Source organism: Heptranchias perlo, chromosome 4 (genome assembly GCF_035084215.1).
Source record: "Heptranchias perlo isolate sHepPer1 chromosome 4, sHepPer1.hap1, whole genome shotgun sequence".
Classification (NCBI taxonomy): Eukaryota; Metazoa; Chordata; class Chondrichthyes; order Hexanchiformes; family Hexanchidae; genus Heptranchias; species Heptranchias perlo.
The window spans coordinates 49,958,742-49,985,395 of record NC_090328.1 but is presented as its reverse complement, the minus strand read 5'-3'; the positions used below and the strand labels follow the sequence as shown (position 1 = coordinate 49,985,395).

Below are 26,654 nucleotides of genomic sequence, written 5' to 3'. Positions count from 1 at the left end.
GATTTCCTCAGATATCTGAAATCGGATAGTAAAACGGCGGAAAATTAAGGGAAATCAAGTGGGGAGGCCTACCTCCAACACCCCACCCCTACCAACACTGGGGGGTGGGGAGAGATGAGGGGAGGGAGGGGACGAAGGAGGGGCAGAAGGAGAGAGAAAGGGGGTAGGGTTGGAAGGAGGGGCAGAAGGGGAGAGGAGGGGGAGAGGGGAGGGAGGGGGAGGGGGGTGGAAGAGGGTAGGGAAGGGGAAGGAAGCTGGGGTGCAGGGGAGGGCCCACAGCGGACCACTGTTGTTTTGTGGAGCTGGGAGGAACACTTGTGCTAACTCAGCACAAACTGAGGATCAAATCAGGGGTCCCTTCTGGTTCGTATAGCTCAGCGAAGAGCTGAGCCACTAGTGCAGCTGCAGACTTTTCCAGTTTTGATCTGCGAGGGCGTATGCATTTAAGTTAAAGTGTTGTTTATACTATTACCTGTAGTAATTATGTGACATTCCCACCAGGAAGAGTATACCAGCACGGTATTATCAGAGCTTCACCAATGCACTCTTCACTAGTGCAAATGGAGGGGTGAAACTGGACCACACTGCGCCCATTTTCTGGGTGCAAAGAGGTCCAATTTAGGGGGCCAGCCTTCCACGCCCGAATAGCACCTGAAGCCCGTCTGATGCCATATTTGTTCAGGGGCTGTAGAGGTGTCCCTGGAAGCTGCCTAAAACAGGCGTTAGGCATCTTGAATATGCTAATAAGGGGCCTAATGCCTGTTTTAGGACCCAAACCAAAAATTAGTTCATACTGAATGCAGCAGGCGTCTTTTGTCCATGAACACAGACAAGTGGACACTGAACACAAAACACTGACTGAGTGAAACATGGATGGCCGCCATGCACGGAGGTACACATCTGTACCATCACAATGCTTTTCGTTGCTAAGTATTGTCAGGTTAGCTCATGAGGAAACATACAGCTCTACTTGGTCCATGCAGGTAGGTTAATTAATGGTCAAGGAACACAGTAGAAACAGTTATTCAAACTGAATTGCACCCCAGTAATTCATTACACACCTGGCTGATGGAGTGTCACTACATCCTGGTTCTTCCCATGCCATCTGCTATCAGCCCGAATAAGAACAATGGAATCTTCCACAATAACAGGAACATGGTTTAACTGGGAGGCAGTGCACCTTTTGTGGAGCTGGGATGGATGGAATCTCAAACACTCTACTTAGCAAGCTGACTGAGACAGGTTGGAGCTCATTAGTCAAGATGAGCCAACAATGAATCCATGACAATGCTAGGCCAAATCCAAATGTTCTATCTACCAGCTCAATGCTAAAGTGAAAATTTGGTTCAGTCCCCAGTTTTCTATTCGCCCTTTGGGGAAAGATTTAGGAAAGCTAGCCCCTTTCATCGCCTCATCTTCCAGAGTTTGGATCTCAGGCTTGGCTTTGTGCTCATCCCACTCAGTCATTACTCACATCCATAAGCAAGTTCCCTGCCAGAACTTGAACCTGTGTTAAATGAAAACCTTTCTTTCTATTTTACAAGGCCACTTACAGATAATCTGTCACTTTAACAAATGAATTGCAGTTCATGGAGTCTGTATAAATCAAGTGTGCTGCCACTAAATGTAAAATGTAACAGCTGCTCTTGAATACAGATTGTAAACTAGAGAAAAATATTGGCCTTGACGTAAAGTTACCACCATTTGAAACAGACTAGAGAAAACATCAATGTAGTGGCACTGTCACTATGTTGACCTCTAGACTGTTGAAGACAGCATCAACTTCATCAGCTGTTTTAGTACAGCAATCACATTCATACCATGTCTGGAACATGTAGAAACTGTGCTCGCAGCATCTGGGCTTGGCCAAGTAGAAATGTGCAAATAGATTGGCAGCCTTCCGAGGGATCAAATACAACTTTTAATTTCTGAACATTTTCTCACTGTGACTTTTGAATTTTTTTTTAGTTCTTTCGATGGGTTCAAAAGGAATCTAACTGTACCATGTAACGAAGATTGCGGGTGTACAAAAGAGACCTTCAACCCAGTCTGTGGGTCAGATGGCATCACCTACCTGTCCGCATGTTTTGCAGGATGTACTGACAAGGTGAGCATTTTCTTGTTCCATGCACTTTTATGTTCTTACACTTTAAACACTGATTAAAAAAAGGTTTCCTGCGAATAGGACCAGCTGAGCACAATGTAACCAAAGGCAGAACGCATTGCCAACTGTGTCAGTCAAGCTGCATAATGGATGTTTCGACCTGCACAATATGGCACATAATCATTTTGATTTGCACCTTAAGACCAGGTGAGACCATGAATACCTTTGAGGATGCTATACCAGGTCTTGACTGAGAGACAAGGGGTTAGATCTTGACTTTGTGCGATAGTGTAAAATGGGTGATAGCGAATTGGCAGCCCATTTTACATTTCTGCCGATTTTTATTTCCATTGTACAGCATCGGCAAAGGTATGTCTAGTCTCACCAGGCATTCCTCACCTAAACCAGTGGAAGTGGGGCCCCCTGTGGGCGTGATCCGGGCCATGGAGATCAGTGGGAGGGATAGGAATTGACACAGATGACTGCTGAGGCCACGATCCATTGTTTTGGGTGAGGGGTTGGGGTTAACCTAGCAATCCTGGGGCCAGTCAGCTTCCACACACATTTCCAGGGTCATCGGTGGGGGTGGGGTGCTGCAGATGCATGCCTACACTGTCAAAAGCCCAGTCCTAGAGAGCCTGTCCCCTTGTGAACTTTAGTGGAGTTCTGTGGTGCACATGAGCCTGACCAAACTCTCAAGATCACATCCCCATGGATTTTCTGAGCCCAATTTTTAAAAAATTGTTCCTACCTCCAAAATGAATACCTCCAAAACTAAGAGAAAAAAGAAGGCAAGATTTGAAGTTAGAAAAGGGGTTAAAATAGATTAGGCAAGATTAGTTATTTAAAAAATTAAATTAAGATTAGAAATATAAAAATGGCCCAGATAGAGAATGGAAAGAAGGATGGGGGAAGGAGCAAGAGGAGTAGAATTATAAACTGCTTCAATTTTTAATTAAAATTGTATTTTAAATTTTTATAGCTTAGGGTTAATATTATTGTAATATAGCTATGCCTAATATTTGATTTGCCTTTTTTCTGTAATATTCGTGTTGCTTTCAGCATCACAGTGCTGAGCTGATAACTGTCTGGCCTTGGGACACAGTCATTTTCCTAGGCCTAGTGGAAGAAAATCAATTAATCATAACAGGACCACAACTACAGGCGTTCATGCAGTGCTGATTTTATGTTAATAGATGATGGTGTTTTTCTCCCCAACACCTTCCCCATGCTCATGGCCAGACCACAGTTTCCGTAAACAGAGTGGGTCTCCTGAACTGAAACCTATCTCTTTATTCTCTCTGTGTGTGGGTTAGCATAGCCAACCTCTAATGGTGAGTCCTAAATTGTAGAAAGTAGCTAATGGATAAAAGAATATATTGAAGCAAAAGCAACAAGGCACTAATACAGCACATTAACAGATTTACATGGTACATAATCTGGTTTGACTGCTAAAACAAAAAAAAAGCCAAAATTCTTCTAGCTTTTCTCAGCACGTTCCTGGTAACACAAGGGTTGATTTTAACTCAGGACGGGAATTGTGCGTGCGGGGGCCGAAGCGGGCAGTGAAATGTCCGGTCCCCCAGTGCGTGAAATTTTAACTCTGAGACCTCATTTGAATGCCCCGACGCGGACTCCCACCTGAAGTCGGTGGAAATTATGTCACCGCCAGCAGGCGGGCGTCAAAATTGGCGAGGGGGGTCAGGGAGCCCACAGAAACGCTATCCATTAAGGTAAGTGGAGATTTGTTTGGGGGGTTGTCAAGTCCACAATTGGGGGAGGGGGGGAAGCCTAGAGCAGGGGAGGCCCTTGGTATCCATGTGGGGCCAGGAGGTGCACACCTACAGTCTTTGATGCTGGTTTCTGTGAGATGATCCTTTATGGAGCCCCAATTCTTCCCTTATACAAAACAGACTAGACTAATAGACTAACTCTGAAGACCCCAAGAGGGTACCTGGATTATAAGGGTAACCCTTCCTTTGATGTAAAACCAGAATTGTTAAGGCTAATTAGCTTTGACTCAATTTGGCATCAAAGCAACAATACTGTTTTAGCCCATGACAATAACATCACACTTTACAATGGTTTTCTCTAATAACAAGCAGTTACAAAACACATAGCCATCTGTATCGAGCAGATGCTAACCAATCACCCCCGTCTGCCTAACTATACGCTTTAAGACTTCTTAAGACAAGTTCCAAGCCATAAATGGGACGAAAGGGAGAAAGTTTATCAGCTATCTATTTATCCACACCCAGCGCACCTGTTTTCATTTTGCAACTTAGTGAAGGAGGACAGTCTCCATTTTGGCCCTAGATTTTTTTTGAATCAGAAAAAGACAGAAATGCTAGTTTTTGTCACAGGTGGCAGCACATTTATAAATACTGTATCAGCTGCTTCTCTGCACAATTTTGGAATCAATTATTATTTCACAATCAAGCATCTTCCACTGAAATGAATCAACTTTTAGGACAACGTAGACGTACTTCAGTGAAGTATTTTTCAAAGTTGTATTTTCAGATTAAATATTAAAAGTCTCTTTTCCGGTGTACGATATTTTCATCATCTCATCGTGGTAGGAAGTGGTTTACCACACCTAACTAATCAGCCCTTTTTTCAGAAAGCTTCCCCTATCTATCAGTTAACAGTTATTTTACCAGGATGTTTTGTTTATTTCCAAATGTTTTTGTAAATGATACTTAGGAATGAGGTCTGAAATTTCTGGGTTGGGGAGGGCAGGAATTGGGAGCTGCACAAACCAAGATCCACTGGGTCTCTGCCCCATTTATGCTGCATGAAAAATATCCTGATTGGGGGGAGGGGCAGGGTGACTGGGGGCACTTGTTAAGCCAACTCCCTTTATTTGCACTGAAGACTCTGGAGACATTCCTGGGCTATCCCGAAAATTCTGACCAGCATGCAACTCTTAGTGGGTCTGTGCTGGCCTTCGAAAAAGCCCCAGAAATGTTAGACAGCAAAGGTAATCAATTCCAGAATGCAGATCCTGGATTCGCTGCAGGGAAAGAAGATTTTTGTTTTTTTCAGTGCGCTCTTCGGCCCATTAAGAGCCTCCAGATTCCACCCCCCCCCCCCCCCATCGAAGTGGTAGGGTTGGCATCTCTGTAGCTGTACCACACAGGCACATGCCGCCTGCACCAAATATTAAAATGACCCTGGGATTTGGGACAGGTCAACGCCCTTTTCAAGAGGCGGACAAAAGGTCCGCGTGGCCGCGCTTCTGTTGGTGGAGCAGATTCCCAGCAATGTCTGACCAATGTTGATCATATCTATGCAACATGTTGGACAGCTGCAGCAATACCAGAGAAAGAAAGAAAGAACTTGCATTTATATAGAGCTTTTCACCACCTCATGATGTCCCAAAGTACTTTACAGCCAAGGAAGTACTTCTGAAGTGCTGTAATGTGGGAATAGTAATGTAGGAAAGAGGAGAGCAATAAAGGAAATGGGGCAGAACGATAAAGAAAAAAACAGAATCTGAATTAAGAAATAGGTAAATTAATTTATAAAAAAGAATGTGAAGGATGAAGGAGAAAGAAGCATGTTAAAAAAAAAGTAGAAAGAATTCAGTGATAAAAAAAATGATTCTAAATAAAGGTGAAAAGAATAAAATAAAGGACTGACGCCGATTTTCCGTAGACCTCTCTGTGAAGCATGCTGGAACGTTCTATACATTAAAGGCACAATATAAATGCAAGTTGTTGTTGTTTTGTTGTTGTATAATTGGCCTCAGGACTCTTTTGGACATGATGTTAAATGGAGGCCCCATCTACCTGTTCAATTAGATTAATAGATTCCTTGGCACTATTTGAAGAAGAGCATGGACTTCTCCTGTTGTTCTGGCTAATATTCATCTTCCAACCAACACCACCAAAAACAGATTATCTGACCTTACATTCATTTGCTGTTGGTAAGACCTTGATGTGCGTAAATTGCCAGCCACATTGCCCTACATAACAACAGTGACTGCACTTCAGAATTAATCCATTGGCTGTAAAGCACTTTGGGATGTTCTGACAAGGTGCTCAATTAATGCAACTTTCTTTACCACTTGTAGAACATAGCCTTGCCACAAGAGCTTGTGGAAAGCTTGTGAATTTAAAATAAAATTGCTGGACTATAACTTGGTGTTGTAAAATTGTTTACAATTGCCACAAGAGGGCACTACATAAGCATAAATGATATTGAAGCCTTGAATCACACCACCAGAAAATAGAGGGATAAGTGTAGAGCAGATACTATGAAACTACTCAGCTTTGCGTTTGTGAAGGTCAACTAAATTATATTTTATGGGATTATCATTGCATTTGTTACTGAAAACTCTATCCAGTGTGACTTTTTGCTGATGTGATTTTTAAGTTTGAAAAATGTCCTACCCATTGATTTGTTGTTGTTATCAGGCTTTAGAATTAATTGATGTGATGACTGTAGATGGTTCAGAATGTAATTTATTAATTCTCTGACAAATCTTTTGAATTGAATGAATACATTTTGAGATAATAGCCCCAAATTTACTCAAGGGTTTTGCCAGATTCCCCTTGTAATTCCAGCAAGAGTCCGACGGAACCTTCTGTAAAAAGGCAGGAACTTGGTTCTGCTGGGTTCCCGCCAACTGTAGGAGTTCCCGAATGTCTTCTATCGGACAGGACCTCCGCCTGCCCTTTATAAGGCAAATGACACCAAAGGAGTGGAGTCAGGAGTGTGGGCTCCCTTTGCTGGAGTTGCCACTGCCCCAGTTCAGAAGGGACCCGATGTAACACTGGAGGACCAGTATGTCGACAGAGATGTACTGGCCTCCAGACGGGCGCAAGTGGGCCTATGTCTAGGCGAGGGAAGTTGCCTGGATCCCTGAAGAACAGTTTGGTCTTATTTTGGAAAAAAATTTGGATTGGCCATCTTACACAAGGGGTCAAGGTGGGGACTTAATAGGTACTGCTGAGTCCACAAACTCAGGCAGGGTCAGTGCTACTTGGCACCAGTGGGTGCGATCCTGGCATAATGACTGCGATTACAGCCCATGGATTTTCAAGGCCATTGTCTACAGTGGAACTTGTACTTACAGTCAGCTTTAGGATGTGGCCATCTGGCTGGCAGCTACACTTTGCAGTCAAGACCAACAAATAATATAGGTTGACTGGAGCTATCCTGTATAGGACGCTCGTCTGCGTACTCTGCATTGCAGCCACTGAATTGCACCTGCCTGGAGCAGGAGGACCAGCATCAGCTGGGGGTTGGAGGTTGCAATATTGGCCAAGATTGGGTGGGTATCAGAGATTATAGAATCAGGCCAGATTTATAGGTTAGAGAGGCAGGCTAGCATTGGCAAGACTTGGACATGGCTGAGTCAGTCTAGGATTGTGTGGGAGTTGGAGGTCTCAGAGTCAGGTGAAGATTGGCTGGAGGTCAGTAACTAGGGAAACAGGCAAGAGTTGGGCAATATGGATAAAGACTGGATATTTGTGCACCATGGGATATTTATGCACCTTCAAGTTGACCAGTGCTGCAACTAGATTCGAGCCAAGGTCAGTATTTTAGCCACTCAAAGAAAGGGAATTAAAGGATGGGGGGAGGGCAGACTGGCAGGTAGCCCAGAACTTACCATGGGGACAGTGGTGCCAGGACATGGAGAGGTGGAGTTAACAGGGTGGGCGGGAGTTGCCATGTTGAAATGAGGCCACAAAGGATGACCGTGAGGAGCTGAGTGGGAGAGTGCTCATTCCCACCTCTCGTGGCGAAGGCAGGACTCCTGTCAAGAACTAACCGAGGAGCTTGAAGATGCTGCATTTAACAGCCATTTGTGAAATACAGCCAATGCAGTAAGTCCCAGGGTGATCGCAGTGGAGAGGTTCCACTGCATAATGAAGTGCTTCTTGGCAAGATGATGGTTTATGAATTGCTGACCTTTATGGAGCTCCCTCCAACGTCACAGCCCAGAAAATGAAAGTGTAATTGCAAATTGTATTTTATTCAGTCTTCGCCTGTCTTCCTTTCCTGGGGCATTGACTGTTGTTTTTGTGTAATTTTAAATGGGGTAGATTTTAGAGTCCTGGGGTCAAACACATAAAGAAACAGTTTTCAACCTACAGCAGTTCTGCCAATATAAACGTGCGTTACTCTACCCAGCCATGATTGTAATAGTAAACTTACCTGTGGAGTTTCTCACCAACCTCTCATCTTACAGATTCAGCAATTCTGAAAAGTAATAACAATGCCCTGAGATAATTTTTTAATGAAACTGTTGGATTTACAGGGTTCTGTTTCTTGTATCTCTGTGTATAGGAAAACAGCCCTTAAAATGCACTTTGCACAGGGACTCCGGCCTCTCCGCTGGGCTGCTGCTGTGGGTCGCACTTCTCATGGCGATCTGAGCATTCCGATTCAGCAGCAGGGGCCTGGTGCTTTTCAGTATACGTTGAACAAGTAATATCTAGCTATAGGACTGATGGCATATTTTTCATATTCAATAAAATAAAGAGTCCGTTCACATTTTATCCAATGGTGGAACAACGTGTACAAAATTGGAAATATTAAAGGCCTGATCAGTAAACTGACAATTCCCCCCCCATCCAACGAAATAACAGCGGAAAGTTGATTTTATCTGAGTTTTCTTTTTTGCGGAGACACAAAGGGGGGAGATTTTGAGGCGTCCCGCCCTTACAGAAACGGGCGGTGTGTGCCCTGAAAACCGCAGCATAGAACCGCCCCGTTCCTGTCCTCGCGGCGGCTGCCGTCACTTTGCCGGGATTCCTGGAATCGATGGCCCAGGCAGCCAGCTGGAACAAGCATGCACCTAATTTAAATGGAGGCCCTATAACGTCAATAGGACCCCGATGCCATTTTGGAATTCAGCTGGGCGAAGTGTGCTCCGTGTACACACCGCCCAGTATCAGCTTGGGGTGCAGCTGAAGATGAGCCCAAAGGTAAGTACTTAGTTATTTTTGTGGGGCTAGGGAGAGCAGGAGTTCTGGGCTGCTGTCGCACCAGGTTTCGGACCCCCCCCTCCCCCCACCCGTCGCCAAGAACGGACTTCCCTTCCTCCCCCTCACCCCCACCCCCCCGCCCTCCCTTTTTCTGGGCCCGGAGGCCGGCCGGCCAGGCCACCCAATCTTGAAGAGGCCCAGAGAGCTGCCCCAGGGCGCTCGTTGTCTGCCCGTCGGCCATATGTTAATGAGGCCCGACCCTCAAAATAGACCAGGCCTCCCATCAGCACACCTGAAAACAGCACAGAGGCAAAATCTCCCCCAAGGGAGACATTCAAGCACTGGAGCCAGTGCAGGGAAAAGCCATGATCCTGATTCTCAGTTTCAAGAGTCAGTGTCATGAGGAAAGTCTGGATAGTCTTAGACTTTTTTTCTTGTAAAGGGGGGTCTGAGAGCTGATCTTAAAGATACATAAGATAGTTAAGGGATAGAATAGGTAAATCCAGAATGTTACTTTAGATTAAATTCAAGAGTAGGACAAGAGAACACAGGTTCAAAACTAGTAGAAGGCAGACTTAGGATGTCAGATTTTTTTTCCTCACACAACGAATGATAATTGTATAGTTATAGACTCCTAGATAGAGTAGTGGAGGCAAAAAACCTGGAATAATTTCAGAAAGAATTAGTTGCTGCAATGGGGATACTTTAGGATTTTTTCAGGATGCATGAACTAAGATGGGCCAATGATCTGCCTCATCCGTAATTATCTTTTGACCTTGTGTACTTTTTTAGGCTGTGTTTAGGTGTTGACAGCACTTTAGGCAAAATGTTTAAAGCTACACTGAAACTGTTTGGTAAAAGACTGGGAGCTGTGCATTTATAGAGAAAAAAAATAACCACAGAAGGTCCAAAAAACAGTCCAGTGAACTGTTGTAGTTTTGAAAGGATTCATTATTTAATATTCCTTTGTAACATGCTCTCCTTTCTTAGAATCTTACCAACTGTGCCTGTATCAACACTGAATTTGCCCAGAATGCCACAGCTGTGTCAGGACGATGTCCCAGGACAAATTGTGAATATGCTTTCCCAGCATTCTTTGCAGTTGTTTGTGTAGGAAGTCTGATCGGTGCAATGGCACAGACACCATCAGTAATGATTCTGATCAGGTGGGTGAGTTGTTAATGACAGTCTAATGTCTAGTATATTGTAATGTTGCTTTAAGAATGTTCTGGGATTGTTGCACCTGGATTAGCTAATATATAGGTAAACTACACACTTTGATTCAATACATAACTTGAGAAGGCAAGTTAAAACCAGTAGTGTAGGATGTTTCAAATGGGTGTGAGTGAAAGATTCAACGTCCACAACTTGCAACCTCTGTACAGTTTCGTTATTAAGACATGGGTAGAAATGAGTCATGTATGCATACAAACATTACGCAGGGAAAGGCAAATCTACAGATAAAATTGATCTCGACAGGTACTCACTCAGAGTTCACTTTAATCTTTGTTAATTCATTTTGAGTTGCATTTTTCAAGTAATCATCGTTTACTGAGCTCTCCTGTGAACCTCTCTAATCAACTTAGGCCTGGGAATGAACTGGTTAACACAGCTTCTAAAATATCGGAAAGGTGTATTTTCGATGAACACATTATGCGGTTGTACGCTAATTATCCCGCAGCGTTATTTCAGGAAACAACTTGTGGAGAAATTGCAACTTTTAAATAACTAAATCAATCTGCGCAGTTATATTGCTCCTGCTGCCAGTGCTGTGCAATCTCACCTGCAGTGTTAACAATGCAAGTTCCACAGCGCCGGGCAGAAGAAGCTTCTCCTGTGATTGTGGTCGCTCTGTTCTTTTCCCTAGCAGCAAACTGAAATCGTCTGTAAGTTAATTGTTTCTTTTGGTTATTTGCTTGAAACAGATGCTGCTAGCAATATGCTGGCAGCTCTCTGAAATGACAGAATGCACACAGATAATTAGTTATGGAAGGATCTGAGAGACTTGTAGGACAGCAGGCTCCAGATTGCTACCATGTGAGTGCAGATTTTACACAGAGACAAGGTTAGCACTAGGAGGCAGTCTCTTGTCTGGACTGTGATGTCTAGAAGATGTTAATTGGTTTTCTTTCTTCCCCCCCACAGGTCTGTGAATCCTGAATACAAATCATATGCCCTTGGTGTCCAGTTCCTCATGCTCAGATTACTTGGTGGGTGTTTCCATTCAGTTATTTAATGAGATAGTGTTCCATTTTAGTTTGTTCATACTGACATGGAGATTCTCAATTCTGCAGAAAGTTCTTTGCGACTGCTGAAAACTTGATGTGAAAGTATTTTTTTTTCGCCATTTATACTTGCTACTAGTGTTAAAGTGACATTCCTGTTGCCAGGGGTAGTATGCACACCAAGATAGGTGGTTTCAATGGTAAATAAATGCAAAATGACTTGCTAAAGGAGTTGGCCAATAAACATGGCTGCCTACCTCCTAATAAAGTGGAACTCATACTATTGGTACTTTAACATGTCCACAGTAAGTGTCTTGATAGAACATTTTGGCCGTAGATTTATAATGATACTAGATTCCTTCCCACAAGGAATAGAGGTTGTGCAGCAAAAAACTGAAGTTCCTTGGATGAGTAGAGACATTTAAATTAAAAAGATGCATGTGACAAATCTAGGGCTAAATATCAAAGTACATCAAGCCAAATACAGAAGAGCAGTCAATTTCCTGTGGCTTAGAAGTTGGATTGGGCCCTTTTTCAGCCGAGGAATGTGCAACCCGCTCGAAACATGCACCGGAAGCCAAAGGCCGAGGCTCGTCTGAAATTGGGCCTCAGGCCTCAACTTAATATTTCCGGCAAGCTGCAGGTGCCTGTCAGGCATCCAGAGGCAGGTCGTTGGAGATCCAATTTGGGCAGGCTACCACGCCAGCGGTGGCCCTCAGAAAAGCCCCGGGGGAGGTGGTGGGAGAATGGGAGCAGGAGAGCGCAGGCCCGCTGAAATGCTTTGGAGCTGGAAAGAGCTCTTCTGATCCTCCTGGCTTCTCATTAAGGTAAGTTTTTTAAAAAATTATGTTTTTGGTGGCGGCCTCCAGCAATCCCCTCAAGGACATCTGGTTAGGATGTAAAAGGAACCAAAAAACTGAGTGGTGCAGACTTGGCACCGACTCTGAACTCATCACTGACTAATTTCCCTGAGGGGTCCTTAAAAAGGCATTAGGCCCCTCATTACCAAATGGAAGGACCCTAACGCCTATGTCACATGATTCACAGGGACGCCTGAATATCGCTCGAGCCAATATTGCACTGGACATATTTCAGCCGCCCTTGGGGCGCAGGACAAAGCTCTGCAGAATTGGACTTTCCTCCCCCCATTTTGCACCCAAACACGGGCGCAACAAGGTCCAATTTCTACCCCATGGAGTCAAGATCAGGTGTAGTCTTCAGGTGAAGAGGGGTCAGAGAGTGGGAGATAATTGGACCGGTGTGTGCGGATGTAATTCAGCCCCCATTTTTAAGTCATACCTTGTGTCCTTATTTCCATCTAATACTTTGATTTGGTATCATTTCTAATTAAATAGCAAAATTTATAGCAATTTGAAAAGCAGAGAAGTAGAGTTGTTTGAAGTATTGGAGTTGCCCTGCAGTATAAGCTGTGGATATTGGAGATGCAAAACTGAGGCACTGCAGTGCCACCACTAGTGGGAGGATGTCATTACGGCATAATACGTTTACATAGGATGTTTTTGTTATAAAAGGATAATGAACAATCAAATCTATTGTGCTAGACTGGAAACAGGCAAAATTCAGTGGGATAAAAGAGGATCAGGCCCAAATTTGCTGGATAACAAGTTAGCAAACAGATCGTCAGATCAGCGGTGGGAAATCTACAAATATGAGATGCATCCTATTAGTTTCCTTCCAATCAAAAGCAAAATGGTAGAAGAAGTAAACAGTAGAGACATCAAGCGACATCTGCTCACTAATAACCTGCCCATCAACTCTCATTTCAGGTTACACCAGAATCACTTAGCTCCTAACCTGGGCATAGCCTTGATCCAAAGACAGATACAAGAGCTGAATGCCAGGGGAGAGATTAGAGTAGCTGGCATTGGAATCAAATCGAGTATGGCATCATGGAACCCTGGAAAAATTGAGGTCAATTGTAATCAGTGGAAAAACCCCTCCAGTGGCTAGAATCATACTTGAATCAAAAAAAGATGGTTGTGGTTTTTGAAGGCTTTCATCACAGCCCCAGAACATTGCTGCAGGAGTACCTTGGGGCAGTGTCCTCGGCCCAACCATCTTCAGCTACTTCATCAAAGACCTTCCTTCTGACATAAAGTGGGGCTGTTTGCTGATGATTCTGTAGTGTTCAGCTCCATTCACAACTCTTCCGATAATGAAGTGGCCCATGGCTGCCGACAGCAAGACTATGACTGTATCCAGGCAAAGGCTGACAAGAGGCAGGTCACACTCATGCCACATAAGTTCCAGGCAATAACCATCCCCAACAAGAAGAGGCCGCTCCATTTCCCCCGACCGACAACGGCAGCACCATCACCGAGTCCCCCACCATCAATGTTCTGGAGGTCACCATTAACCAATCTCACTCTTGAAAGCTCCAATTGTCCTAGCATCCTGAGCATTTTGGAGGAGAGAGGTCCAGATTTCCACTACCCTTTGTGAGAAAAAATGCTTCCTAACTTCACTCCTAAATGGCCTAGCTCTAAGATTATGCTCCCTTGTTCTGACCAGAGGAAATAATTTCTCTGTATCTACCCTTTCGAATCCCTTTATCATTTTAAATACCTTGATTAGATCACCCCTCAACCTTTTAAACTCAAGGAAATACAAACCAAATGTATGCAATCTATCCTCATAATTTAACCCTGAATCTGCACTGTGCCACCTCCAAGGCCAATACATCTTTCCTGCGATTCTCTGAAATGGCAGATTAAAACTACTATTAAGACCTTTTTGTTGTTAATTTTTGTCACAATATCGGGATGGGGTTGTACTCTCTGCACCCCCACCCTCATGTTTCCCTTTTCAACTATTATAATGGAGCTGAACTTACAGAAGGGATTTTCCCTTAAGGAATGAAATGTTATACAAACCTGGTGATGAAATTCAGCAATGTTTGGGACCGAGCCAGACAAGTATTGTTTAATACTTTCGAGCTTCAGCGGGTTTTTAAAATTGAAAAGCCTGCGATATTAATGCCTGTCAGTTTTGGATGTAGCTACACTTTATTACATTTACAGTCATTACAGCTGCAGTGACCCTAACCTAATGTAAGGATTTCAATTCAATACAGACAGCAGCAAGCAGAGTTTTTATCCATACACCATTTAAATGCAGGCCAATCACATTGTCAGATGTAAACAATGCAAAACAGATTAGGCATCAGATTTTAAAAATTATTAATGTAACCAACGTGCAACGCTGTGCTTTGAATATGCAATGAAACTCCTAGGGTCTCTCCATCAGAACAGGATGAAATTGCATTTTAACGTAATGTAATCTTGTTAGTTTTGTCCTGCTGTTATGCAAGGTGATTGAGGATGAAATAGAAATGATTTTAAATGTATCATATTAAGCTGTATGATAGTCATTTTTTTAACTGGAGGTGTTTACAAACTTACAGCTGTGGAGTACCATTGTGATGAGAATAAACCTAGAGGTCCTTGTAAATTACTAGATGGTTTATTCGCAATGTAGACCGCTTAAGAGGCACTGCAGTTACTGAAATCATAACAGTTTCTAGTCTGTGCTGAGGTAAATAATCTTAACCAGGACAGCAGTTAACTTGCTACAACTGGCCTCAGCACCTGGTGGGGGCGGGGCTGAAGGGGAAAAGAAAACATTAGCCAGGTTTCCCATTCCTGATCACTGTCCAGTGATTCCTGCTGGAATGTGTTTTTGAGTGGAAATTGGGTGAGGACAGGATTGGGCGCGACAGTGATGTCATCCATGGTATAATAACGATCTAGTCATTTACAAGGACCTCTCGGTTTATTTCGTCACAATGGTACTCCACAGCTGTAAATTAGTCAATGTACAGCTTAATAAGCTACATTAGAAACATTTCATCCTCAATCACTTTGTATAACAGAGAGACAAAACTAACAAGATTACATTATGTTAAATTGCAATTCCATCCTATTCTGATGGTGAGACTGTAGGAGTTTCATTGCATGTTGCATATCAGTGCTGACAGGCACTGTCCAGCCTTATACATGAGCAAATGGGCGAGGCACCAGAGGGCAGTCAGTGCCCATGGAACCACAACCAACGTTAGTCAGCTCCTTCAAAAAATCAGGGGGAGGGCTACAAATACTGAATTACTTGTTCTCCTGAAATATGACCATCAGAGATCAAACCCTACATCAGATCCAGCAACACTAAGTCCTGGTTCCCATTGCTTCATCCAATTTATACTGCGGGGCAGATTCAGCAGCACCAGGACTGTACATGCATTTGCGACTTCACTGTCCTAGCCACGGACCTCCCCGAAGAAATTCACGAGCTGCAGTGACAAATGACTCTGTTGACAGCCATTTCCTTCAGCCGCCTGCAACACTTCCCCTCCGAAGGCAGCAGTGTAATATAAATGAGTGATCACTGAAAGTTTAGCCAGTGATGCTTTTTCTCATAATGGCGTTGATGGAAAGATATGAGTATTTAAAAGTGTCCTGTTTGCCACGTAAAGCACTGGTGAGGATGGATAAAAGCTGTATACACCCAGAGGAGATCTTTTGATTTCAAAAGACAAGACCACATTTGGGTGGTGTATTGTCCATCCATTATGGGATTGATATTTAAGTCCGTTGGCCTGGGAGAGTGCTCAGAGTTGTGAAATGATATTACTGGGACAACCAGCTGCAAGAGCTTCCATTAGTTGACAGCGGGTGGTGAGATTTGTAATCCTGCATACACGATTGCACAGGTATGAGAAATAACAACTCCTGTCCCTCTGCAGGAATCTTGGTGTGAGCCTTGATTGTCCATCAGCTCACCAGTGACTCAAAGTGGGGGTTTTGAACAGAATGATAATTGTTCACCCACACATTTATAGGGATCTTATCAAATGTAAATATGGACATGGATCCCTATATTGCTGTAGAAATGACTTAACATTAGTGGTCATCAGACCAAATGGTCTTTGGGAATGCACCAGAGGTGGTCCCGGAACTCTGAATTCTAACAGGGATAAGGACATTACAGATTGTGAACTCATCAATCACACAAATGTGAAAGATGTGACTCCTGCAGCTTAAACAGCCAAACGCAGTATTGGGTTTTAAAATAACCGAAGGTCTTAGGCTTTCCACATGCAAACACAAGCTGGAAAACGTTGGACTGGAAAATGAGGGCATCTTCCAGACTGCACTTTGGAAAAACAGCACCACTTCCAGACACTTGCTTCACCTGGAGATAAAGGGGCCCAAAATCCATGGTCTGTGATCGTGGTGGTCAGGCTGGGTTCGAACCCTCCGGCGCTAATCCTGCCGACGTTTGCAGAGTCGATGGGAGGGCACATCATTACCATGGAACAGGCAGGCGCAAGCACCACTTCAGGGGTATCACCAACACCCGCCCACCAATGGCGGCTGGAAATTGCAGCAATTGTTATTGCAGTGATTTGGTACCACATCATATCACTCACTAACGTTTATTACCCGCAAAGCAAGGTTTTCATTTTGAAGGATGGTTTTATTTCTGTTTTGTGGTACAAAGAATGCATACTTTCCAACGGCACACATATCTACAACATAGTAGCTCTGATTCTCCATCCCGTGTTTTCTGTGAGAACGACACCCCAACAGAATAATTCCAATTGTTTTAAATCTGAAATGTGGAGGGAAAAGCATCAACTTTCCATTAACTTGATGCCAGTAGGGGAAATTGGATAGTTATTACTTGGCCATTGGTATGATTGGATTGAAATTGAAAGCACCTTACTACTCCTTCCCCAGTATTGTATATAACTTGGCACCTATTTTGCAAATAAGAACACAAGAAATAGGAGCAGGAGTAGGCCATATTGCCCATCAAGCCTGCTCTGCCATTTAATAAGATCATGGCTGATCTTCTACCTCAACTCCACTTTCTCACCCTATCCCTATATCCCTTGATTCCCTTAGAGTCCAAAAATCTATAGATCTCAGTCTTGAATATATTTAACGACTGAGCATCCACAGCCCTCTGGGGTGGAGAATGCCAAAGATTCACAACCCTCTGAGCAAAGACATTTTTCCTCATCTCGGTCCTAAATGGCCGACCCCATAGCTTGAGACTATGACCCCTAGTTCTAAACTCTCCAACCAGGGGAAACAGCCTCTCAGCATCTACCCTGTCAAAACATAGAACCATAGTAAAGATACAGCACAGAAAGGGGCCATTCAGCCCATCGTTTCCACGCCGGCTCGAAGAACAACCAGGTGCCCATTCTAATCCCACCTTCCAGCACCCAGTCCGTAGCCCTGCAGCTTACAGCACTTTAGGTGCAGGTCCAGGTACTTTTTAAAAGAGTTGAGGGACAGCAAATTCAATACACCCACCACCCTTTTGGCAAATAAGTTTTTCCTCGTGTCCCCTCTAATCCTTCCGCCAATCATCTTAAATCTATGTCCTCTAGTTCTTGAATTCTCCACTAGGGGAAACAGGTACCTCCTGTCTACTCTATCTGGGCCCCTAATAATTTTGTACACCTCAATCAAGTCACCCCTCAGCCTCCTCTGCACCAAGGAAAACAACCCCAGCCTATCCAATCTCTCCTTGTAGCTGCAATTTTCAAGCCCTGGCAACATTCTTGTAAATCTTCTCTGCACTCTCTCCAGAGCAATTACGTCCTTCCTGTAATGTGGTGACCAGAACTGCGCACAATACTCCAGCTGTGGCCTCACCAGCGTTTTATACAGTTCCATCATTACATCCCTGCTTTTGTATTCTATACCTCGGCTAATAACGGAGAGCATTCCGTGTGCCTTCTTCACAATCTTATCTACCTGTATTGCCACCTCAGGGACCTGTGCACATGCACTCCAAGGTCTCTCACTTCCTCTACCCCTCTCAACTACACAGCCAATTTTTGTGTCGTCTGCAAATTTGCCAATTATGCCCCCTACATTCATGTCCAAATCATTAATATATACCACAAACAGCAAGGGACCTAACACTGGAAACCACTGGAAACGGATTTCCATTCGCAAAGACATCCATCGACTTTTACCCTTTGTTTCCTGTTACTGAGCCAATTTTGGATCCAATTCGCCACATTTCCCTGTATCCTTTCTGACCAATCTGCCATGTGGGACCTTGTCAAATGCCTTACTAAAATCCATGTAAACACCATCCACTGCACTACCCTCATCAATCCTCCTTGTCACTTCCTCAAAGAATTTAATCAGATTTGCAAGGCATGACCTTCCCTGAACAAATCCATGCTGACTATCCCTGATTAAACCATGCCTTTCCAAGTGACAGTTTATCCTGTCTCTCAGTATTGATTCTAATAGTTTGCCCACCACCGAGGTAAGACTGACCGGCCTACAATTGTTCCACCTTTCCCTCATACCCTTTTTAAACAATGGCATTACGTTTGCAGTCTTCCAGTCCTCTGGTACCTCCCCTGTATCTAGTGAAGATTGGAAAATGAACCTCCAGGGCATCCGCTATTTCCTCCCTGGCTTCCTTCAATAGCTTAGGAAACAATCCATCCGGCCCTGGTGACTTATCAACTTTTAAAGGATTCCAGTCCCTCTGGTACTTCCTCTCTCGTAATGTTTACCTTATCCAATATTTCACACCTCTCCTCTTTAACTAGTACGTCCGGATCATCCCTTTCCTTTTTGAATACAGAGACAAAATATTCATTTTAAACCCTACCCACATCCTCTGCTTCTACACACAAGTTACCCTTTATCATCCCTGATAGGTCCCACCTTTTCCTTAGCTATCCTCTTCTTCTTAATGTACTGATAAAACATCTTTGGGTTTTCTTTAATCTTACTAGTTAATATTTTTTCATGCCCTCTCTTTGCTCTCCTTATTTCCTTTTTTACGTCATCCCTGTACGTTCTATACTCCTCTAAGTATTTTATACGTTTCAATGAGATCACCTCTCATTCTTCTAAACTCCAGAGTATATAGGCCCAACTCAATCTCTCCTTAAAAGACAACCCTCTCATCCCAGGATTCAATCTAGTGAACCTTCATTGCACCCCCTCTAAGGCAAGTATATTCTTCCTTAGGTAAGGAGAGCAAAACTGTACACAGTGTTTCAGGTGTGCTCTCACCAGAGCCCTATATAATTGCAGCAAGACCTCCTTACTCTTATACTATAGCCCCCTTGCAATAAAGGCTAACATATCATTTGCCTTTCTAATTGCTTGCTGTACCTGCGTGTTAACTTTCTGTGATTCGTGTACAAGGACACCCAAATCCCTCTGAATACCAACCTTTCTTCGTCTCTCACCTTTTAAAAAATATTCTGTTTTTCTATTCCTCCTACCAAAATGGATAATTTCACATTTCCCCACATTATATTCCATCTGCCACCTTCTTGTCCACTCACTTAACCTGTCTATATCCCTTTGCAGCCTCTTTGCATCCTCCTCACAGCTCACTTTCCCACCTTTAGCTTTGTGTCGTCAGCAAACTTGGATACGTTACACTCGGTCCCCTCATCTAAGTCATTGATATAGATTGTAAACAGTTGAGGTCCAAGCACTGATCCTTGCGGCACCCCACTAGTTACAACCTGCCAACCCGAAAATGACCCGTTTATTCCTACTTTCTGTTCTCTGTCCGTTAACCAATCCTCAATCCATGCTAATATATTCCCATGAGCCATAATCTTGTGTAACAACCTCTTGTGTGGCACCTTATCGAATGCCTTTTGAAAACCCAAATATATTACACCCACTGGTTCCTCCTTATCTACCCTGCTAGTTACACCCTCAAAAAATTCTAATAGATTTGACAAACAAGATTTCACTTTCATAAAACCATGTTGACTTTTCTAATCATATTATGATTTTTTAAGTGCTCTGTTACTACATCCTTAACAATAGATTCTAGCATTTTCCCTACTACTGATGTCAGGCTAACTGGCCTGTAGTTCCCTGTTTTCTCTCTCCCTCCTTTCTTGAACAGTGGGGTTACATTTGCCACCTTCCAATCCACTGGGACCATTCTAGAATCTAGAGAATTCTGGAAGATCACAACCAATGCATCCACTATCTCTGCAGTCACCTCTTTAAGAACCCTAGGATGTAGGTCATCAGGAGGAGGGGATTTGTTGGCTTTTTGTCCCATTAATTTCTCCCATAACTTTTCTTTACTAATCTTAATTACTTTAAGTTCCTCACTCTCATTAGACCTTTGATTCCCCATTATATTTTGTGTCTTCTACTGTTTAACGTCTCTGCCGTTTCCTTATTCCCCATTACAATTTCTCCTGTCTTTGCCTCTAAGGGACCCATGTTTACTTTCGCTACTCTCTTCCTTTTTACATACTTCTAGAAGCTCTTACAATCTGTTTTTATATTTCTTGCTAGTTTACTGTCATATTCAATTTTCTCTCTATCAACTTTTTGGTCTCCTTTGCTAATTCCTAAAACCCACCCAATCCTCAAGCTTACTACTCTTTTGACAACATTGTAAGCCTCTTTTTTAAATCCTAGTTTCTTGCTTCTGAATAAATATTTAAATGTTTTGCTAGCATTATTTTACATGAACATGCCAAATGATTGTTTGTCAGGGAGACGATAGCCTTACTAAGCTTCAAGAGTCTCTAATCTTTTAGGGTTAATGGTATGCAAGCCATTTTTCATTTGCTAGTTAAACTGCTTTTCATTTAAGTCTTGCTGGCAGCTGCCTATTTCACTTGCAGAAAACAAATTGATCAGCATAGGGATTCCTTTGGGGATTCTAATGGCATTCCTAGATTTGAGTGAGGAAGAGGAGTTTCTCTGGAGGCAAGAAAGACAGGTGCGATTACACCTGAGATGTTTGGCATGAAATTGCTGTCATCTCAGGAGCCATGTGTGTAGACCTTGGCATAGCTGCCTGTGTATGTCAGAAGAGGCCTCTTGTTGCCATATCCTTCGCCTGGGAGGTAGTCACCAAGTTATGCCCTCTTCTCAAGCCACCATGCAGACAACATCCACTATAGGGATTTTTAAAGGTAGGAGTGTAGGTAGAAAAGGCCATAAAACAGCAAGTGGAATGCTGGATTTTATACACTGGGGCACTGGACAAATCAAGGAAGCGATGTTCAATTTGTACAAGATTTCAGTTAGGCCTGATTTGGAATATTGCATTCAAGTTTAAGCACATCATTACAGGAGATATTAGAGCCATGGAAAGGGTATGGTAAAGATTCATTAGAATGATACCGGGAATGAAAAAGTTTATAGTCATGAAGAGAGGTTTGAAAAATTGGGTCTTTTCTCACTGGAACATAGGTTAAAGGGGGCTTTAGTAAAGGTTTTCAAATTTATGAAAGATTCTGCAAATGTAATTAGTGAAAGATTGCTTACATTGGTTGGGAACTCAGTAACAAGACAGCTGAGAATGAGGATTATCACTAAAAGACCAGAGGAGGAAAGTAGAATTATTTTCAGGCAGATAATTATTAGAACATGATATTCTTTACCAAAAGTGGATATTGAGGCAGAGACTATAACATCACTTAGAAGAGAATTAAATTAATATTTGAAAAGAGGAATATAAAAGGATACAGAGAAAGGGCAGGGAAATGGGATTAGACCAGACAACTCCAGTTGAAGAGCACAAGGATGATGGGCCGAATGGTCATCTATGCTGTAGGTCCTAGGATTCTAGAAGAACTTGCCAAGAGTTCAATTTTAAGAGTCCGATGGCGTTAATAGGTTATGTGGATTGAAATTTTCCTAGTATTAGTGAAATCTAATTGTTTATTTTTGCTCTATACTATAAAAAATATCAAACTAATTATGGTTACGTAAATATTACTGGTGAATATTTTATTCCAAGTAGTTTACAATAAGGCCCTGCCAATAAATGGTTTTCTTGCATCTGTAAAACAATTGTGACCCAGACATTGAAAGTGAAATATATGGGTTATGTAGAAGGGTCTATTTACTTTCATGTTTGTTCAGTTCCAACTATTTCATTGTAGAATTATTACTTTGTGATGGCTACTAGATCATTCAAGAGCTGAAATAAATAAATGACTCTCTTTAAGATGCTGCATGCTTCAGGATTTCATTGAGATCATTTTTTTTTCAATTTTCTCAAAGATGATCATAGAAACCAAAAAACATAATTTCCTGCCATCTTTAATCATAGGTTTACCAGAAATGTGTAATACAAAGAACATTACATAAAAATTGGAGTTGAAATCGAAATATGTTTGAAAGTTGAAAAAGACTCCAAGCAAAGTATTAGATAGTGACAGCAGGTCTGTAAGCGCCTGAAACAAAAAAGTCGGGTTAATGTTGGGTCGGGACCCCTCACCAAACCAGAACTAACCTATCTTTTCTTGGATCTGCTGTGTACTTCTGTTTTTTATATACAAAACAAAATGTTGGCTTTGGATATTTGACTTTCTTTTTGTGTACCGCATCAGTATCTAAACTGAGTCATGAATTGAATGTGTTCATTCACTCATTGGGGGTGATTTTGATAGTGTTCCATTGAAATGGAAATGAAAATCGGGAGAGATGTGAAACGAGCTGCCGATTCGCTGTCGCCCGTTTTACACTATTGCACGCAGTCAAAATGACCCCCACTGTGTACACCGTTATGCTCAAGCTAAAATCAATTGCAACATCACCAGTTTTAAATGACTAGCAACAGGTGTGTCCAGAAGCTCAGATTTTCATTTGACAAACATTCATCCCTAGTGATTTCTGAAATATGCAAGCTAATATTGGACCTGTAGGCAAATTATGGAAGTCAGCAAATAAAAAATGATTTCATCGCAAAGCGATATCACCATTGCTTCTTCCTTTATAAATCAAAAATCCCAGTGAACTCACTGGAGTTACTGAACCCAGTATAACAAGGTAACTGAATTGACATACAGTTGAGGATGAATGACTCCATGCCAAAGAACCTTAGATAAATTCAGGTATCCTGCGCTCTCAGTGTTGTAGCCCTATTTCTGACCTGCACCCCTACAAGCTAGCCTCCCTGCTAGGACCGCAGATTCACAGACACAGTAGTTCCTGTAAACTCTCAGCCAGTTCCACCATGTCATCACCCTCACCACTTAATTTATATTATTAGGAAAATTCAAAAAATTCAAAAGGAAGGCAGGAATAAACAAAGTGATGGTAAAGCTAATGGTAAGTAATCTTTAAAAGGGTTACCAATCGTATCCGCTTTGGGCACAACCAGCAATTGGGTGCAAATTGTGCCCGAAAATTGTGCCAACTATGTTACAGTTTGAGTTTCTGCTAAAATGCATTAACATTATCACAAACATAAAATCTTCCATGGATCAGTGCAATCCGGCAGCTTAATTGAGCGTAATTGTTTGTCTTTTTTTCTTTGCAATAAAAAATATTCATTGATGTATTTAAGAGTGGTAACCTGGCAGTTTTATTAATACAGCTGAAAATAGGTTATCACAAAAAATAAGCATTTTTAATAAGAATGTCCAGTCCTCCATCTGTGAGTAAGCTGATTTTAAATCACTGAAAATGAAAGAACTATACTGAGCCATTAACTACTTTCATTGGTGTACACTAGTCAGTTTCTTAGCGAATTAAACATTTTTTAATATTTAAAAATGATTAAAACTTGCCTATTAGTGCCTGTGCGCCTAAGAAAACGAGCTTAATTTGAAGACCCCCCTCGAACAGCCGCAGACAGGCACAATCGGTGGAAACTCACCACCCTCGTTATTTCGATCAGGGGCATGGCCAATTTTGTGGGCGGGGTGGGCTTCAGCACAATGATTTTTGAGCCAGCGCAAAAGATCGCAGAAACTCGAATTACGCTGGACGTAATATACACAATGTTTTGCACTGATTCGGCAGAATTGCGCTGAAAATGTCATCGCAATCTAGCGAAAACTCTACCCCTCCCATCTCTTACATTTTCTTGGAATTCTAGTTAGTAACTGGGTACATTTTATTTATTCTGTGTATCTTTCTACTCTTGTTTAGGTTTTATCCCACCACCACTTATCTTTGGGGCTGCAATTGACTCTACTTGTCTCGTCTGGTCAGAAACCTGCAATAAAAGTGGAGCGTGTGCTTTATATGATAACGACTCGTACAGATATCTCTACGTCAGCATTGCCATAGGCTTAAAGACTATTGCCTTTATATTGTATACAACTACATGGCATTTCATAAATACTCATTCCAAGAAGTATATTCAGGGAGATGAGGACTCGGTTGGTCGAATGACCACTTCAGATCTCTTTGCTTCCACGTTAACATTAGATGCAGCTGCAGCGGATTCAAACAAATCAGCTGGAAGGACAACATTTATCTACCATTTGGGAGACAATGAAATGTGTGAAAACATTGAGTCTGTTCTTTAACATTTGTACGGAGTGACTGCAGCATTTTGAGGAAATACTTTTGTAGGAAAAAAAAAACATTTTTAAACATCTATTTTAATGTTTTTAGGTATCACAAGGTTACATTGTAAGGCACTGGCTTTAGAAAAGATTTTTATTATTCTCTTTGTAGTTTAAATTACAGTGATAGGTTAAGGTTTTTCGTGATCCTGTATGGTTCACAACATAGGTCAATAATACAGATATGTGTAGAGCTAGTGTCAAGAACTGGCAGATCCAGGTTAGAATAAGCTGTGGTCAGTTTTTTAAAAATCCTATTTAGATAGCTTTTGTGCTTTTTTTAAGCACCTTATTTTGCATTTTCTGATGCGGTATAACATGTGCTACATATTACTTGGGATGAAATGCCATCCAGTAGCATGTAAAGTTTATGAAAGTGAAATGTTTCAAAGAAGAGTACAAGATCTGGTTCTGCTCTCAGGTTTATCCTGTTTAACCCAGTGCTTCAAAACTTGGACTTCAGAACATCACTTGATCCACAGAGCCCACATTAGCGAATAATATACAGCTTCTGATTATGTATTTGCCTCTGCTCTCCAAAGTTTATCAAATATCTTAACTAATTTAATATTACAGTATGTTCACAACACTGGCATGTCATATTGCCTGTAATGCATTTTATTCTTTCAGGTTATTTTAAAGCAGATGCTCTCTATCATTCAAAAATAGGCCCTTTGCTTCGTCTTGTCGCATTCTGCGATATCCAGTACTGTCAAAAAGTTGGTGCTGCTAAGAAGCCAGAGTCATATGCCAAATGGTGCCTCAGGTCATAAACAAAGTACATGAAAGAAAACAAGTTATCCTACGACACACCAATTATTTATTGTTAATGCGAACTATTGTGAAAGTTAGATAAAGACTACAGATAAACAGACTAAGATGATGCCATCTTCATGAATCTGATCATCTTGGTTTCCTTTAAACTTAATGGTAGATTTGTGGTGTGAGTAACATCCTTTGGACACTGTTGGCATTTAAAACAACCTCGGTTGTTTCAGGCACTTCCTTCTATTACTGAAACCCAGGCAGGATGACATAATGCCTTTAAAGCACAAGTAATTTGCTTAGCAACAACTTGGGGTTGTCAAATCACATCACAGTTACAGCAGGTAATGCTACTTTATCAGTTGTGTTGCTTATCAACTAAAAGGACAAAGCCAGCTTTGACAAGGGCATTTCTATCACAAATGGGTCATGCTTGCATTGCTGCACAAGATGTGGCACTGATTAATTTTTCCCTCTCCTGTAGAATTCATATTCAGTTTGTTGAGTGCACCCCCACAATTATCCAGTTTCAGGTGACAATGTGCTAAATATAAAATGAGATGCAGTTTACACCTACTATGAAACTATAACGTGGTTCAGTGACACTGGTTAATTTTGCAATGGTTGTGAAAATGACAAAGTCATACGAGTGTTAATCATGCCATTCTTTACCTTAGTAATACATTTTGAATTTTAATATTCCACCTTTTTCTACAGCAGGAACATTAAGGTTACATTCTATTGAACATTCGTATTATTTATATCATGCTTTTTATCATAGAATTTTAAAAGAACAATTGCATTAGACTTTTGTAAAATGAATAACTGATTCCAGTGTTGTTTCATTTGCAGAATATGTATTTTGTAGTCTGAACTAGCATTGCAGAACAGAGAATATATTGTGTGTGTTATAAGTGTTAATGCCAATAAGCCCACCCAACTGTAAATTTATTATCAAATGATAAACTTATATTTAATATACACAACTTAATGATCAAACATGCAATAATTATTCATGGAATAATCTTGGGAACAACACCACCTGCACGTTCCTATCCAAGTCACACACCATCCCGACTTGGAAATATATTGCCGTTCCTTCATCGTCGCTGGGTCAAAATCCTGGAACTCCCTTTCTAACAGCACTGTGGGAGAACCTTCACCTCACGGACTGCAGCGGTTCAAGAAGGCGGCTCACCACCACCTTCTCAAGGACAATTAGGGATGGGCAATAAATGCTGGCCTCGCCAGCGACGCCC

At 42.0% G+C, this 26,654-nt stretch overlaps 1 protein-coding gene across 1 annotated transcript in view; it reads left to right on the top strand.

Annotated features, from left to right (window-relative positions):
* The window catches only part of LOC137320917 (solute carrier organic anion transporter family member 3A1-like), a 304,829-nt gene extending 278,448 nt beyond the window's left edge, over positions 1-26,381 (top strand). Inside the window, exons 7-10 of the mRNA XM_067982907.1 lie at positions 1,969-2,107; positions 10,033-10,208; positions 11,188-11,252; positions 24,209-26,381. Of these exons, the coding sequence (XP_067839008.1) occupies positions 1,969-2,107; positions 10,033-10,208; positions 11,188-11,252; positions 24,209-24,591 (763 nt within the window). The 3' untranslated portion in view covers positions 24,592-26,381. The remainder of the gene's footprint in view (positions 1-1,968; positions 2,108-10,032; positions 10,209-11,187; positions 11,253-24,208) is intronic.
* Positions 26,382-26,654: the final 273 nt, after the last annotated feature.